This window comes from Mchenga conophoros, linkage group LG12 (assembly GCF_057382185.1).
Source record: "Mchenga conophoros isolate Kocher_MC1m ecotype Shallow Benthic linkage group LG12, M_conophoros_male_GT1.1, whole genome shotgun sequence".
NCBI classification, from domain to species: Eukaryota; Metazoa; Chordata; class Actinopteri; order Cichliformes; family Cichlidae; genus Mchenga; species Mchenga conophoros.
The window spans coordinates 38,088,223-38,106,042 of NC_140537.1; the positions used below are offsets into that span (position 1 = coordinate 38,088,223).

General features: G+C 40.8%; 1 protein-coding gene across 1 annotated transcript; it reads left to right on the top strand.

Moving 5' to 3' along the window:
- The first annotated feature begins 12,812 nt into the window (after positions 1-12,812).
- On the top strand, positions 12,813-16,051 carry LOC146563216 (uncharacterized). The gene is given in 10 exon segments (XM_085295827.1): positions 12,813-12,897; positions 13,197-13,343; positions 13,591-13,757; positions 14,001-14,137; positions 14,259-14,335; positions 14,338-14,351; positions 14,616-14,948; positions 15,138-15,312; positions 15,402-15,526; positions 15,725-16,051. Coding segments are annotated over 10 exon segments (1,587 nt in total).
- The last annotated feature ends 1,769 nt before the right edge of the window (positions 16,052-17,820 follow it).

Here is a 17,820-nt window from a genome sequence, read left to right on the forward strand (position 1 = left end):
GTATACTACAGGGTGGCCATTTATATGGATACACCGTAATAACATGGGAATGGTTGGTGATATTAAAGTCCTGTTTGTGGCACATTAGTATATGTGAGGGGGCAAACTCCTCAAGATGGGTGGTGACCAGTGTTGGTCAAGTTACTTGGGCGATCGTGGCTCAAGAGTTGGGAGTTCGCCTTGTAATCGGAAGGTTGCCGGTTCGAGCCCCGGCTTGGACAGTCTCGGTCGTTGTGTCCTTGGGCAAGACACTTCACCCGTTGCCTACTGGTGGTGGTCAGAGGGCCCGGTGGCGCCAGTGTCTGGCAGCCTCACCTCTGTCAGTGCGCCCCAGGGTGGCTGTGGCTACAATGTAGCATCCACCCATTCACACACACATTCACCAGTGTGTGAATGTGTGTGTGAATGGGTGGATGACTGGATATGTAAAGCACTTTGGGGTCCTTAGGGACTAGTAAAGCGCTATATAAATACAGGCCATTACCATTTGAAAAAAGTAATCAGTAACTAATTACTGATTACTTCCCCAAAAAAGTAATCCCGTTACTTTACTGATTACTTATTTTCAAAAGTAATTAATTACTTAGTTACTTAGTTACTTTTTAAAAACACGATTTACACCCTGAATAGGTGATAAAGTGATAGATCTTTCAGCCCAATTCTACTTTTTCTGCATAATCCATCATACAAAATGTAATCAAATGGAAAAGTCTCTTTTTAAAAGTTTTATTAGTTTTATTAATTTTAATCTTTTAACTTTATGCATAAAGCAAAAATTAAATTATCTGCAACATTCTCTGACTGGAAGAAATTTGTTTAACATTTAAACCTATTTTCTGCACATTCCAGCACATAAAATCTTTTTTTTTTGTGTGTTTACACTCACTCTTTCAAATAGATGCAAGTAAAACACAGCAGAAAATAAATAAAATCAAAGACTCAGCGGTCCTGTTGCTCTATTTTCACCTGTAAAGCAGGAGTTGGGTAGGCGGAGGTTTACCCTGGTGCAGGTGTGCCGCAGCGGTCAGTGGAAGGATACGGCAGTTTCTCTGTGAGTTTCCCATTACGTCGTAGCTACTCGGTGCTTGTTGGAAGTTTAGGGGTTTTTTTCGCTGTAAAAAGATGTTTTCTTCCCACGCACAATGCTAATGGACGCTAATGTTTTTGTCACTTTTTATGGAATCAAACTCAAAGTAAGGTCAGTACTTCCACGCTTTAAACGCTGCACGCTCATACTCTCTCCCATACTCCATATATGATCCACTGTTGATCTGCACACAGCTGTTGTCACGAACGTCGCACTCGCTTACGTCACTGTCGTGAGACATTCTCGCAAAAAAATCACGGTTTTAGTAACGCAGTAACGCAGCGTTCCTACGGGAAAGTAACGGTAATCTAATTACCGTTTTTGCAATAGTAATCCCTTACTTTACTCGTTACTTGAAAAAAGTAATCGGATTACAGTAACGCGTTACAAGTAACGCGTTACTGCCCATCTCTGGTGGTGGCCATGGTGGCCATTTAGAAGTCGGCCATCTTGGATACAACTTTTGTTTTTTCAATAGGAAGAGGGTCATGTGACACATCAAACTTATTGGTAATGTCACAAGAAAAACAATGGTGTGCTTGGTTTCAACGTAACTTTATTATGACACAAAAAATGACACAAAGCTGGAGTTATTCTGTGTCTTTACGCTGCACAGCTGCCTCTTCTTCTTTCATTCTCCCCCTCCCTCTGCTGTTCCTACTTCAATCATGAAACTGATCAATGATCAGCTGATTGGCTTTTCTCTCTTGTTTATTTATCGCCCACTTTGTGCCAGAAAGAGGAAACCAGATCAGCTGTTGTTAGAGTTTATTTAATATTACTTTCTAGTATCAGCTGATGTTTGCTGGAGCCACAGCTGTAAAGCTGCTGCTCATGATGTCGGTTTGGATATGTGGTGAGAGGGAAACATGAAGATGAAACCAGGAGATGTCCTTACTGAATCATCAGAGCTGAACAGTGATGGAGAAGCAGGTTTACCTTTTAGATGACATGAATGAGCTGAAGGGAAGTTTTGTGGGAGACCTCCCAGCCCATTGGTCCTTCAGTGGGCTGGTTTCAGTCATTATGCAAATGTGCTGTTTATAAGGTTGGAGAAACCTGCAGTCAGCTGAGACTGAAGAAGTCACCTGGATGATGACGAAACGTTTCTCCCACAAAACGCTACGTCCAGATGAACAGAATCAACTTTTTGGAGCTTTACTTTCCTGGATGACTGAGAATGCATCAAGACAAAGTTATGAACTGTTTCTGAGAGACAAATAACACCAGGATCCTTTTCTAAGTAGCTGGTAACTGTGCAGGGGCGGGTCTAGCAAAGTTATGCCAGGGGGCCACAATTTTAATTATAAGCTAGATATATTTCTACTAATGAAATGAGTTTGCTATCAGGAACAGGGAGGAGTCAGTGAATGAGTCAGTTGGGCTTGTGAATCATGATTCACGAGTCAGGAAAGTGATTCTCGAGTATTGAACGATAGGTTCATGATTCGCACATCACTAGTGCCTACTGCTTTAGCCTTTGTTTGTAAGCAGGCATAAGGAAGATGGTGGCATGGTGCGATTTTCCAATTCCAGTGTGCTGAGAAACCGTCCTACTTTGGCATATCGTCCTACTTGTATTAGAATTTGCCAGAGACTTCTGACTAATCCAACCCCTAACCCTAACCATAAGAAATATTCACAATGGATTAAAAAAATATGTAAATTAGGGGTTTGGGTTACGAGCATGCGCAGCGTTTGTGCAGAAACAAACGGTTGGATGGTTTGTGAGGTAGGATAGAGTCCCAGAACACCGGTGAGGTGGGCTGCCGTGCTGGATGCTCTGACCCAACTTTTCCACTTTTTGCTGATTTTTGTTACTTTCTTCTCTGCCTTAATAATAATAATAAATATTATAATAATAATAATAATAATAATAATAATAATAATAATAATAATAAATTTTATTTGAAAGCGCCTTTCAGAACACTCAAGGACACTGTACATGGTAGAATAATAAAAGCAACATGAAAGCCAGCAGTTTACACAATCATAAAAGCATAAGACATAAAACAAATTTAAAATAGCAGAGTGGAGAGGTTATGTGGGATAAGCTGTTTTGAACAAGTGAGTTTTGAATTGGGACTTAAAGAGAGACAAGGAAGAGATATTTCTTAAATCAGGAGGTCGGGAATTCCAGAGTCGAGGAGCAGCTGAAAGCTCCCCATGGTGGCAAGACGGAGGGGACATAGAGAGAAAGGGAAGAAGAAGATCTGAGACACCGAGATGGGGCGGTGATCCGAACCAGGTCAGAGAGATATGGAGGAGACAGATGATGAACAGCCTTAAATGTGTACAAGAGTATTTTGAAATTGATGCCATATTTGACTGGAAGCCAATGAAGCTGCTGCAGGACAGGAGTGATGTGGTGGACAGAAGGGGTCCTGGAGATGATACGGGCAGCAGAGTTCTGGACACGTTGGAGCTTGTGGATGGATGTTTGAGTAAGACCAAAAAGAAGTGAATTACAATAATCAGTCCGGGAAGTAACAAGGCTGTGGACAAGAATGGCAGCAGCATGTGGGGAGAGGAAAGGACGGAGACGATTAATGTTGCGCAATTGAAAATATGCAGACCGAGTGACGTTATTAATGTGTGAATTGAAAGATAGAGTGCTGTCGAGGATGACACCCAAGCTTTTCACAGAGGAAGAAACGAAGACCGGCGAGTTATTGATAGTAACAGAGAAACTGTTGGTTCTGGATAATGTTGATTTAGTGCCGACCAAGAGGAGCTCGGATTTATTACTGTTGAGTTTAAGAAAATTAGAAGAGAACCATGAATTTAGTTCAGCTAAGCAGAGGGTGAGGGAGGAGAGCAGAATCAGGTTTGGTGGACAGATAAAGCTGGGTGTCATCAGCATAACAGTGAAACTGGATATTGTATTTACGAAAAACGTGTCCAAGCGGTAGAAGGTAGATAGTGAAAAGAAGGGGCCCAGGACAGATCCCTGGGGCACGCCAGTGCTCAGAGGAAAGGGCTGAGAAGTAAAGGATTTGAGTTGAATGAACTGAGTGCGATCAGACAGGTACGATTTAAACCAGGCTAGTGGAGTATGGGAGAGACCGATGGAGGCTAGCCTACTGAGGAGAACAGAGTGAGAAATAGTGTCGAAAGCAGCGCTCAGATCGAGGAGAATAAGGATGGAAAGTAAACCAGAGTCAGCTGCTATAAGAAGATCATTGGTTATTTTTATAAGTGCTGTTTCAGTGCTGTGGGAGGGGCGAAAACCAGACTGGAACTGTTCATACAGATTATTATTAGTTAAATGTGAGTGGAGTTGTGTGGCAACTATTTTCTCAAGAATTTTTGAGAGGAATGGTAGATTGGAAATAGGCCAAAAATTCTCAAAATTACTGGGATCTAGACCAGTTTTTTTCAATATTGGGGTGATGGCAGAAATTAGAGGGAAGCAGGAACAGTTCCAGTGGTAAGTGAAGAGCAGATGATAGCAGATATGAGGGGAAGCAAAGAAGGCAGACATGCTTTAACCAAAACTGTAGGAATGGGGTCTAGCTGACAGGTTGAAGGTTTTGACTTACAGATGAGATCTGAAATATCAGTAACAGAGGGGAGCTGGAAAGCAGAAAAACAGTGTGATGGGAGATGAATTACACAGGAAGAGCTTAATGGAACATCGGAAACCAGGTCTTGGTGAATTTCCTTGATGAAAAATAACATTAGAGAATCACAGAAGGAAGACGAGTAAAGGTGAGCAGGTAAAAAATCTTGTGACCTGAAAGAAGAGTTGAACAGTGAAAACAGTATCTTGGTCTTTTGAACAGATAATGGTGGAGTAGTAAGAAGATTTACACTCCTTATAATGGCCTGTACTTGTATTGCACTTTACTAGTCCCTAAGGACCCCAAAGCGCTTTACATATCCAGTCATCCACCCATTCACACACACATTCACACACTGGTGATGGCAGCTACATTGTAGCCACAGCCACCCTGGGGCGCACTGACAGAGGCGAGGCTGCCGGACACTGGCGCCACCGGGCCCTCTGACCACCACCAGTAGGCAACGGGTGAAGTGTCTCGCCCAAGGACACAACGACCGAGACTGTTGGAGCCGGGGCTCGAACCGGCAACCTTCCGATTACAATACGAACTGCCAACTCATGAGCCACGATCGCCCCAATACGTAATATGATTATTAAACATTTCCTTGTGGATATTCAGACCAGTTTTCTTATAAAGGCGTTCAAGTCGTCGTCCTTTTGCTTTCAGGAGCCTGAGTTCAGCTGTGAACCAGGGTGCTGACTGAGAGAATGATACAGATTTGGTTTTGAGTGGGGCAACAGAGTTTAGAATACTATTGAGACTAGAGTTATAATAGGAAACTAAGTCCTCTTGAGTAAGCAGGTTATGAAAATGCAAATGACTAGAGAAAGCAAAAGAAAGAGTATCAGGATTTTCTTAATATTCCGAAAAGAAATGGTACGAGGGTTCTTGGTTATAGAAAAGGTCATTTTGACATTAAAAGAAAGAAGCAAGTGATCAGAAATTAGCAGTTCATCAGCTTTGCAGTTAAAAGGAGTAAGTCCAGAGCAACAAACTAGGTCCAAAGAATGGCCCTTAATATGAGTAGGAAAGTTTATGTGTTGTTTAAAGCCAAAACTATCGAGGCAGGATGAGAAGTCTTTGGTGAGTGGATGATCTCTGTTCTCCATATGAATATTAAAGTCTCCCAGGAGTATTATATTAGGGGAAACAGTAGCTATGTGAGTCAGGAGATCAACAAAGTCACTTATGAAGACAGAATTAGACTTTGGAGGGCGGTAAATAACAGCTATGACAGTTGGAACAGGTCCTGAGTGTTGACAAAGAACAGATTCAAAGGAGCTAGACAGGTACAGACAACGGCGTGACTTTCCAGTTCTCGCAATAGATTACCGCGAGACCTCCACCACGGCCGGACATACGGGGTTGGCAGGTGTAAACAAACCCCGGAGGGGTGGAGTTGTTGGGCTGTTGCGACGTCTCGGTCAAACAGATAAAGTCAAACTTACGATCCGTGAGTAGATCCCGAACTAGATGACCCTTGCTTGTAAGCAGTGTTGGTCAAGTTACTTGAAAAAAGTAATCAGTAACTAATTACTGATTACTTCCCCAAAAAAGTAATCCCGTTACTTTACTGATTACTTATTTTCAAAAGTAATTAATTACTTAGTTACTTAGTTACTTTTAAAAACACGATTTACAACCTGAAGAGGTGATAAAGCGATAGATCTTTCAGCCCAATTCTACTTCCTGCATAATCCATCATACAAAATGTAATCAAATGGAAAAGTCTCTTTTTAAAACTTGTTTTATTAGTTTTAATCTTTTAACTTTATGCATCAAGCAAAAATGTAATTATATGCAACATTCTCTGACTTGAATAAATTAGTTTAACATTTAAACCTATTTTCTGCACATTCCAGCACATAAAATAAAATATTTTGTGTGTTTACACTCAGTCTTTCAAATAGATGCAAGTAAAACACAGCAGAAAATAAATAAAGTCAAAGACTCAGCTGTCCTGTTGCTCTATTTTCACCTGTAAAGCAGGAGTGAGGCAGGCGGAGGTTTACCCTGGTGCAGGTGTGCCGCGGTCAGTTGAAGAATCCGCAAGTTTCTCTGAGTTTCCCATTACGTCGTAGCTACTCGGTGCTTGTTGGAAGTTTAGGGGTTTTTTCGCTGTAAAAAGAAGTTTTCTTCCCACGCACAGCGGACACTAATGTTTTTGTCACTTTTTATGGAATCAAACTCAAAGTAAGGTCAGTACTTCCACGCTTTAAACGCTGCACGCTCATACTCTCTCCCGCACTCGATATATGATCCACTGTTGATCTGCACACAGCTGTTGTCACGACCGTCGCACTCGCTTACGTCACTGTCCTGAGACATTCTCGCAAAAAATCACGGTTTTAGTAACGCAGTAACGCAGCGTTCCTACGGGAAAGTAACGGTAATCTAATTACCGTTTTTGCAATAGTAATCCCTTACTTTACTCGTTACTTGAAAAAAGTAATCATCTCTGCCCATCTCTGCTCGTAAGCGAGCGGATGTTAAGGAGGCCGAAGTTGACATCGGTGCTGTCAGACTTTACAAACATATTTGGATGTCTTACAATGTTTTCTATGATGTTTCCATCTTATCTATTTTAACTCTTTTTATCTGATTATATTATCCCTCTGTTCAGCACTTGGCCGACACTCGATGTCCTTTAAATGTGCTATAAAAAGAAAGATGACAACTTATTTTCTGAAAACTTGAATTTAGAAACAACAGACATCTTAGTTGCTGTTACAAATGCTTTGCACACACAGAGAAGTCAGGAGGAAAGCATGTAATGACAATGAGTCTAAGACAAGCTTCTCCCAGAGGACAAAACCTTTTATTCATGCTGCTGTTAACTGTGAAATTAACAGCTGGGACCTGTGCCTATCTCAAGAAACAAACACAAAAACCTGAAGCTGTCACTCAACCTCATGCATTCACATACTTTGGACGTGATTCCTCTTTTCCAAAGAATCTGTTTTTGATTCCACTGACACTGCCTACGAACTACAAAGACTGCATGATGAGAGTAAAATAGTAAAAAGAATATATTTTCTTCATCCTGCGTATCAAATCGTATATCCTGATTGTTTATGGTTCAAAGACAGAAAACATTGATTTTTCATTCAAAGAAAGACCTTTGTGCTTTTTGTGATTAATTTCTAATGACATTTGCAAAATTGTGTATTTCCTCTACAGTTGAGTCATAAGCAATACTTAACACCTGTGTTTGACAGCAGACAACAGGCATGTCAGGTGGAAACACTGAGCTGCACCATGGAGGGCTGCAGCTGGACCTTTCATGCCTGCATTTCCTCTGTAGTGGTCACTTGAATTAAAACGTTGATAATTGGAGTCATTTCTTCAAACAAGCAGGGCTAACATCCTCATCCACCTCTGTGTTGATCGGCCCATCACTGTCTTTATCAATATGAGCTGAATGGTCCAGCTGTATGTTGGTGGGAATGGTCCTGTCACCTTTGAAGTACCTGCTCAAAGCTTTGATTGTGAGCAGGTGAGCTATCAGTGTGTGAGTGACAGAGAGTGAATGAGGCTTTTGGTAGAGAGTGGTGTGAGTCCTCAAATAGAGTAGAGAGGTGCTATTTGAGGATCAGTCCATGAAGCTTTCTTTATGGTTTCATGTTCTTTTCATATGCAGCTGTAGAAAAGAGCTCACACTCTCTACCTGCTGCTTGATGTTGTGAAATCAGCTGCAGGTCGTTGCTGAGAACGAAGCGTGGTACAGTCAGCTGTCCGTGACCTGATCCAGCCTCCTGATTTACATTCCTCTTCTATCGAAGTCCTTATCAGTTGTATAGAAGCTCTGCCCAGACATGCTGGATGTGGGTTTGTTTTTCTGATCCTCCACCGGTACATGCAGGGTGGGGGTGGGGGGCTTTGAAAACCTGCCCTTTTCTTGAGGCAGTTTTTTTTTCATGTGTGCCTGTGCTCCTCTACAATAACATTTAACTATTAATCACCGTTTTGCTAAATAAAAGGATCAGTCACATGACCACCATCAGTGTTGGGGAGTAACGGGAGTAACCGCTGCCTAAGCGAAAACCTGTAGTGATCCCGTACGTGTCAGGAGTATCGAGGAGTTGAGACGCATTTTTTCTAAACACCGGGTCTCTGTGGCTTTTAAAGCCCAAAACACGCTGCGCCAAAAACTGGTCCACCCCAAGGATCGGGTCCCCGACACAAACAGAGTAACATGGTGCACGTTAAAGATACACGAAAGGACTATGAAATGTGCCATCTGTATGAACTGATATGTACTGACAGTCCACTGATCTGTTTCTTTGTAATTGTACTATTATTTCATGTCATGGTCCAGGTGAGTGCTGCGGTTTTCCACCGGAGCACGGTCGCCACCAGTGTTGGTCAAGTTACTTGAAAAAAGTAATCAGTAACTAATTACTGATTACTTCCCCCCCCCCCCAAAAAAGTAATCCCGCTACTTTACTGATTACTTATTTTCAAAAGTAATTAATTACTTAGTTACTTAGTTACTTTTTAAAAACACGATTTACAACCTGAAGAGGTGATAAAGTGATAGATCTTTCAGCCCAATTCTACTTTTTCTGCATAATCCATCATACAAAATGTAATCAAATGGAAAAGTCTCTTTTTAAAACTTGTTTTATCAGTTTTAATCTTTTAACTTTATGCATCAAGCAAAAATGTAATTATATGCAACATTCTCTGACTGGAAGAAATTAGTTTAACATTTAAACCTATTTTCTGCACATTCCAGCACATAAAATAATTTTTTTTTGTGTTTACACTCAGTCTTTCAAATAGATGCAAGTAAAACACAGCAGAAAATAAATAAAATCAAAGACTCAGCGGTCCTGTTGCTCTATTTTTTTTTTTTTTTTTTGCCTGTCCCGTTTGGCTCTTTTGCATCAGAATTCTTGTCTAAAGGCAAAGAAAGATGCCCAACGGATTTACTTTACCAAATTGACCATCCCAGCCTTGCCGTAATGGTCCATTTGATTCAAGTTTTATTGTTTATTTTATTTTCACTTGCTGAATACGGGACAGACTTGACTGGAGAAAGAAGGAGAGAAAGAAAGAGGGAAAGAGAAACAGCTGAGAAGAGGGACGGGGGAGAAGGGCAAAAGACAAAAACCAACAGAACGGGCAGGAAAAAAAAAAAAAAAAGGAAAAGAAAAATGCATATATCGATCACCTGGATCACCTGTTGAGAAAGAAAAAAGAAAACAAGCAGAAGAGAACAAGAGTAATAGAATAAACAACATCACAATGATATATGGGAATATGACAGTAAATACTAAATATTAAACATTATTGTGCAGCACATAAGATCAACAGAACACAGTGTGCTTTGAGGTAGGAGCCAAAAAGGGTGTAGTTTGTGGGTGTGATCACCCGTGTGTACACCTGTGAGCATGGACGCGCTTGTTTTTTTAAAAGGTTCCTTCATGTAATGATCTGCTAGAGGGTGTGGGGGGGCCACAGCCCCGTCCTCCAGGGCATGAAGCAGGTGTGAAGGAGATCAAAACTCCAGACATCCAGAGGCCCCCAGAACACAAGAGACCAAGGAAGACCAACAGAGGGGCAGCCGCGCCACTGTCCCAGAAAGAGCTGAGGAGAGTCCCAGATGAGGGCTCACTCAGCAGCCGCGGAGCAGAAGCCAGGGGGAGTTGCAGTGATGCGCCCGTGAGCTCCGCCGGCAGCCAGCTGTGCCTGAGTGACCGAGCCCCAGACCGAGAGGCCGGGGGCACCCCACCTCCGAAGTTGCTCTATTTTCACCTGTAAAGCAGAAGTGTGGGTAGGTGGAGGGTTACCCTGGTGCAGGTGTGCCGCGGTCAGTGGAAGAATCCGCGAGTTTCTCTGTGAGTTTCCCATTACGTCGTAGCTACTCGGTGCTTGCTCAGAAGTTTAGGAGTTTTTTTCGCTGTAAAAAGAAGTTTTCTTCCCACGCACAGCGGACATTAATGTTTTTGTCACTTTTTATGGAATCAAACTCAAAGTAAGGTCAGTACTTCCACGCTTTAAACGCTGCACGCTCATACTCCACTGTTGATCTGCACACAGCTGTTGTCACGAACGTCGCACTTGCTTACGTCACTGTCGTGAGACATTCTCGCAAAAAAATCACGGTTTTAGTAATGCAGTAACGCAGCGTTCCTACGGGAAAGTAACGGTAATCTAATTACCGTTTTTGCAATAGTAATCCCTTACTTTACTCGTTACTTGAAAAAAGTAATCCGATTACTTTTTTCTCATCTCTGGTCGCCTCTCATCTCTGGTCGCCACCCCTGGGCGGAGTCGCCGTGCACTGGCATTTCCACACGCCTGCGGGCGATTGAGCTGCTGACATTTAAGACCAGCATTCACCGCCAAGTGATCTGCCACCCTCAGTCAGTGCTGGCCATCACAATTCTTGTTAAAGTTTAGAGTTTGTCGTAGTAACCATCTCAGCTTTTGTTCTCCTCCATAGCCTCCTGACTTTCACACACCACCATTGCTTATACTCTCCATAAGTCCAGTTTCTCACAAAAATCCTAGTAATTACATTTACCTGGAGAACAGGAGCTTTATGTTTTTCTTCTACACAGCAAAATCCGAAGTGTTGATGTGAGTTAAAATTACTGGTGTTAAAAATTTCGAGTTGAAAAGTGTTGGTTTGAGAGTTACAGTAACACTAACGGTGCTGAAAAAGCTCTGTAGCCGGAGTTATTTCAAAGAGTCAATACTATAACACTCATTTGGAGTTGATTTCCACATCCGGGTTTTTCGCGCTCATGGGCATGAGGAGTCCGCCAGAGGTTTGCTGTCAAGATCGAGGAGGTTGTTCAGGTAAGAACTATACAACAAGACCTATGTTATTTTATCATTATTAAATATTGTAACTAACTAGCCTATAACATTATTTATCAGAAGCATGCAATATTTTCCTAATGTGGAGTGTATTCATCTGCGGTAAGAGATGGGATTCGTTAGCTTAGGTAGCTAAACTATCCTCTATAACCAGTTAATATTGCAGCGAAAATAAATGCGTGCTCAATATAATTCTCAATTCTAGTTAGTTCTAATGTCATAAGAGAAATGCTTTCCAGTGTTCAATGCTTATTAAATGAAACGAGGGAGGAGTTAGCTATCCTCTGGATATGTTAAATGTAATGTTAAAATTTGAATTTGTGGTAGCCTAGCTGGCAGCTAAGACAAATGCGTTTAGCCCACTGCTTTTAAGGGAAGCGAACATTCGCCTCAGAAATATCCTATTTAAAAGTGAACTAAACAATCACATGGAGACGTTCAAGTCAAGTTTTGGAAAGCGTCAAGATAGGCTAATTACACGTGCTACCAGCGAGTTTAGCAGTAGCCTAGCCTACAAATCTTTGAAGTGGCAGGGGGTTATGGAATTCTGTTAGATGTTAGCGACCAAGCAAGGCGCGCTGCGTTTGTGCATGGGTTGCTTGCTAACGGTTAGGATATATCATACATGTTGTAGTAGGCCTAATCTAAGGGAACATTTTCCCCTTTTCTACAGTTTTAGTGAAATAGGCTACCATCCAGTGTTTAAGACAAAGCGGTATAACGACTGAGGGTCGTTGACGTCGCCTCCACTGATAATCCTAGCATGTCGTGTCACAAAACAACCACCACAAAGTAGCAACTAGCCAGACGGCTGTGCATGTGTCAGAAACTCCCGATATAAATGTAAGACTTGCACTCATTAATTTACAGTATAAGGGATATTTGTTGTCATAAGTGAAAGCGTGATGAAGGCAGGTGTGCGTTCAACAGGAAATTTTATGTGGATTATCATCCTGACATGGTTTAAACAGAGATGCTTTTCCCCAAGTAGGCTACAGCGATTTACTCGCAACATAGCAGAACTAAGTATCTAGCCTGCGTGCAGACGAGAAGATCGCCGTTGTCGTCTTATAAACATGTGGATGGGTGGATAATTCATTGGATGCTATTTCTGTGTACCCAAGTTCAGCTATTTTAGTGCGCAGGGGGAAGCCAAATTATGTTCCTGAGGTTGAAGTGGTCTGTCACCCCTTCACAGATCATCACACAATGTATAGCCTAATATTTTCTTAAAGTTGTCCGGATTTGTTGCCACTTAAGCTATGGTTTAAATATATGGTAAAAAATATTCTGTGCCCCCTTCTCTCCACCAGGTGCTGTTGTAAGACATGTTGCTGAAAGTGAAATACCTCAATGTAAAGAAGTACATTAAATTGCACGCAGAATTCACTTATCTAGAATTCATCAGTGAAGGTAAGATAACCTGGCAGAACAAAATTTGTTGCACATGTATCAGTTCATCATGTTTGCATCTCATCTATTTAAAAAACGAATTAAATGTTAACACATTTTATTTTAATGTGTGACATTAAAAACAGTACAGAGCAGTAGGCCTAGGCCTATATTGTTGCTGCAGACTTGTCTAATTTAACCATTTTAAAGACAGGTAAAACAGCTGTTAATAAATATTAGCTAAATAAAAAAGTCAAAATTAGTTTTTAAAAAAGTTTTTCAGGCGTTTTAGGTGACATTATGCTTATCTTTTTGTAAAGCCAAAACCAAGTTTGGACTTCCGGATGCTGCTGACCTTGATATTTTCGATGAAACTGACACAGCTGTCGAAGAAGACATTTTTCTGGAGTTACTGGAGGCCCAACCAGACCTATGCCTGACAATACGTGAAAAGATTTCAGATGAAGGTAAATGTTATCATAACTTAAATTTTCATAGTATAGCCCACTCAATGTAGAGCCAAGTTCTTTTGCTCTTGATGCAGATGACATTGACCTGTCTTCATGCAATAGACATGACAGTGGACAGGGCTGGGTCATATTTGTATAGAATGTTGTCTGAACATGAACATTGAAATTGTGTTATTAATGGCATTGTGGAGTAGCCTAAAGAAAGTTAACCAAATCATCTCTCCCAAAGATTTTTGTCCTTTAGCTCATTCCACACCATCCTCCTCGGATACATTATCTTCCCTCACGGACACTATATCACTTTCATCAAGTGACAGTGACCTCAGGGAAAAGGGCATTCCTGCAGGCCGCAGTAGATCCAGCAAAGACAGTTCTGCACCAAATGTTTCTGTGTCAGAGGCTGCAAAAGAGGTAATTGAGAACAGAAAATGTCTTTTGTATTTTTGAGTTGACACCATTTATACTGTAGATTGTTATACAAATTGAAATTCAAAACATGGTGGTTCCCAACTTGCCCTGTATGAAAAAATGTTAGTAGAAGTTAGTGCTTCTTGCTAGATATGTCTTTCACAGGTTTGTTGACATTCCTCTAAACTTTCACCTTTACTGACAAACAAGTTTTTATTGTTATTATTTTCCCTTTTATATGAGCAGATGGTTAAAAATGCCTTGACTAGGAAACCTGGTGGAGAGGAAATTCTTGAAGAATACAATGCCGAAAATTCACTGAGCCACCGCACCCGGCGGCAGCTTGTTAACATATTGGCAAGTGATATGACTGAGAGACATGGGTAAGAGTAATAGTACCTAATAAAAAAGTAAAGATGGGCCATATGGAATATTCTTGTAATGTATACTGCAGTAAAGACACATACTTCTGATTTAACATTGTCAATTGTATTTCCTCTATAGCAGAATTCCCTCCCGTAAGCAAAAGGAGAACTATGCCCTTGGAATAATTACACTCTTTCCCTCATTGAAGGATCCATTTCTCCAAACGGCTATGTAAGTCATGCAGTGATTGTAAAACAGCACATTATTTAGTTTTCATCATGGAATAATTACATCAGCTAAATGATTTAAAAGAAAAATCTTAATTCCTCTTTCGTAATAACTATTGTCATAAAACTGTATTGAAATTGTGGATGTTGTTTAACATGTATTGCACCTGTTACATGATAATAGTCCTTGGGTTTCTTTTTGCTGAATCTGCAAAGTCTGTAAGATCGCATTTGATGTTTATTTTTCATCTATGTTTAAATGTGACAGGAGCATTTCTACGACGGAGTGAAAGGCACTGGATATGTAGCGTGGCGCCTCAAAACCATGTCCAGGTCTACAACCAAACGGCCAGTGAAGGAAGTCCCAGTGCATCAAGAACAAGGGCCTAAGCGCAGAAGATTAGCAACCACATTGCCTCAGCAACTTGATGGAGATGCCTGCAAGGAGGCCATCTCATTTCTTGTTCACTCTCCTGATGAAGCAAGTGTATTTCAGAAGATGAAAATGACGTTCCAACATCGCCAGGATCTGGTGCATGATCCACAAAGAACTGCAGATGTCTTCAAAACATTTCCACGCTTTTTGGATGTCAAAGGACTAGTAAGTCAAATCACTTGATATTTTCAACTGTTAATCCTTTTTTTTTTTGTTTTGCTGATGTGGATGGCAACAGTAAAAGATGTGATCATTGGTCATCCCAGTCAGGCTATATCCCATATTGGTCAAAATCACATTGCAATGTAAACAATGTTGAGCACTGTCTTTATGTCCTGTGTGTATGATGAACAGGTCAATCAAGACTTCCTGCTGCTGTTTGGTGCTGAAACAGCCACCAAGTTGCTTGAGAAGTGGGACATGTCATTCAAGCCAAAGGTTATTAAAGAAGCCAAACAGCTGACTCAGTCAACTGACCTGTGTCGTTTGATAAAAGCTGCTGAGAAACCAACAGAGAGTGATGCAAATGGTAGGCGTCGCACCATGCTTGTTTGATTTTAATAATATTTATTTTTACCTGTCATTTTGAAATTGTTTTATAAATTCAACCATACACAGACTGGGACAGTGACATGGCCTCTCTGCTGCTACTCCTTCAACTTTTGCCACCCACAGCTGGACGAAAGAGGAGAACGAAAATAAGTCAAACTGATGCAGCACACAAAATGGTGCACTTTCACAAGGTAAATATGTTGTCTCACTTTTTAAAATCCTACAAAACACTTTTTCAGTTTTTGCACTTTTTAGTTTTCCTCTCCATGAAGTATGTGTCTTAGTATTTTGTAATAAGTTAGCAAGGCACATAATGTCAACCTGAATGAATGGTTCATACTCAGCAAGTATAAGCTAGGCCTATATGTCAATATCTCATTTGTTTTTAGTCATGCTGCAGCATTGATGAACACTTGCAAGCAAGAGATGGTAAACAACCATACATCCTCGCTGTTGGTCGAACCCAGAACAGCATTGACACCTTCTACATCGCAGTGGACAAACAGCTCATCCCCTGCCAAGCCACCAGCTCACTCAGTGCTTTTGATGAACTTTTCAAATCCCACTACGTGTTCAACTTATCTTACGACGAGTCACTGGTTCATCTCTACAGTTTTGTGCAGACCACCATATTCAACATTGATGCCACCTCAACAGATGAGTCACCACGTGTTCGTGAGTTGCGTGCCAAAATGTTGAATGAGAACCATGTTTAAATGTTTTATCTGTCAAACTCTGCATAGCACCAGTCAGGCTTTGATAAGTCATTTGCGACTAGGTCACAGTTTTTATCCAAGCACCAAATTTAAGTTGGCTTGTTCACAAGATGGTTGCAGCCGTCAGTTCACTACATATTCTGGTTTAAAAAAACATTTAAATAGTGTTCATGATGAAGATTGTTGTCAAAGTGGTGATGCAGAACCCTCAGAGTCATTTCAAGCTGATTTTGACAGATTACAAGATACAGACATAGCAGTTGCAGGAACAAGTGTTACTCAGAGCCTAGAGGTTGGGTGTTCTGAAAACAATGGGTCAGGTCAAAGAATTAAAAAAAATTCTGAAGCAATTTGCACTAAAATTATTGGTAAACTCAATGGTAGTGGTTTGGCAAATAGTTTTGTGTCATCACTTGTTTGTGATTTGGAAGATTTTGCAGATGGACTGCACTGTGAGTTTAAACATAAAGTACTGAACGTTGTGCCAACAGAAAATCCTGTTAGATCTCCAGTGGAAAAATGTCTTGAGACTTTTGACAATCCAGTTGAGAAGTTCGACACTGAAGCTAAAAGAAAGTCATATTTCCGTGAAAAATGGGGAATTGTGGATCCAGTGGAAAAGACTTTAGGAATACGCTATGATACAAGGTTAAATAAAAAATCAGGCACTTATGACCAGGTACCAGTAAAAGACACTTTTGTGTACATTCCAATTTTGGAAACAATCAAATTTATATGTCGCAATTCTTAGATTTGCGAGCTGCTTGCTAAACTATGTGTATCAAAAGAAGGCAGATATGAAGACTTTTGTGATGAGAGTTACTATAAGTCTCATCCATTGTTTTCAAAACCACAGACTTCTTTGCAAATTCAGCTTTATTATGATGACTTTGAGACTGCTAATCCACTTGGTTCCAAACGTGGTGTTCACAAAGTTGGTGCAATCTATTTTGTCCTCAGAAATCTGCCTCCAAAGTTAAATTCTGCATTGATGAACATTCATTTGGTTGCATTGTTTCATGCAGAAGATGTGAAAAAATACGGCTTTGATCCTATTTTACAGCCTCTGATTGATGACATAAAGTTTTTGGAGAGCCATGGCATTGATTTACCCTTCTCATCTGAAAAGGTCCATGGCACTATATGTCAGATAACTGGGGACAACTTGGGGATGCACTCAATTTCGGGTTTTGTTGAGTCTTTCAGTGGACGTTACTTTTGTCGTTTGTGTTTAATTGCAAAACAGGATGCACAGAGTGTGTATACTGAGGATGATCCAAAGATCATCTTATGAGGGAAAGAACTTTTTGAAATGCACTGCAGTGAGTTGCAATCTGATCCTCAAAAGCTACATGTGTTTGGCTTAAGAAAGAATTCTACACTGAACACTCTTCAATTCTTTCATGTTTGCCAGAACTTTTCCTTGGACATTATGCATGATATTCTCGAAGGGGTAGCACAATATGAGATAAAGTTACTGTTGGAATATCTGTCAGACAATTTTCTGCCGAAACCTGCTCTTTTGTCACGGATCTATGCTTTTGACTATGGCTACTTGGAGAGCAAAAATCGTCCAACAAGGGTGAACTTAGACAGTAGTGGTAATAGTATAGGTCTTAACTCCATTCAGACTCTTTGTCTGATAAGAAACATTCCTTTAATTTTTGGTGATATTGTGCCAGAAGGAAATCAGAACTGGACTATGCTATTGCTATTGTTGCAAATAATTAACATCATATTCTCTCCATCTGTTACACATGGCATGACTG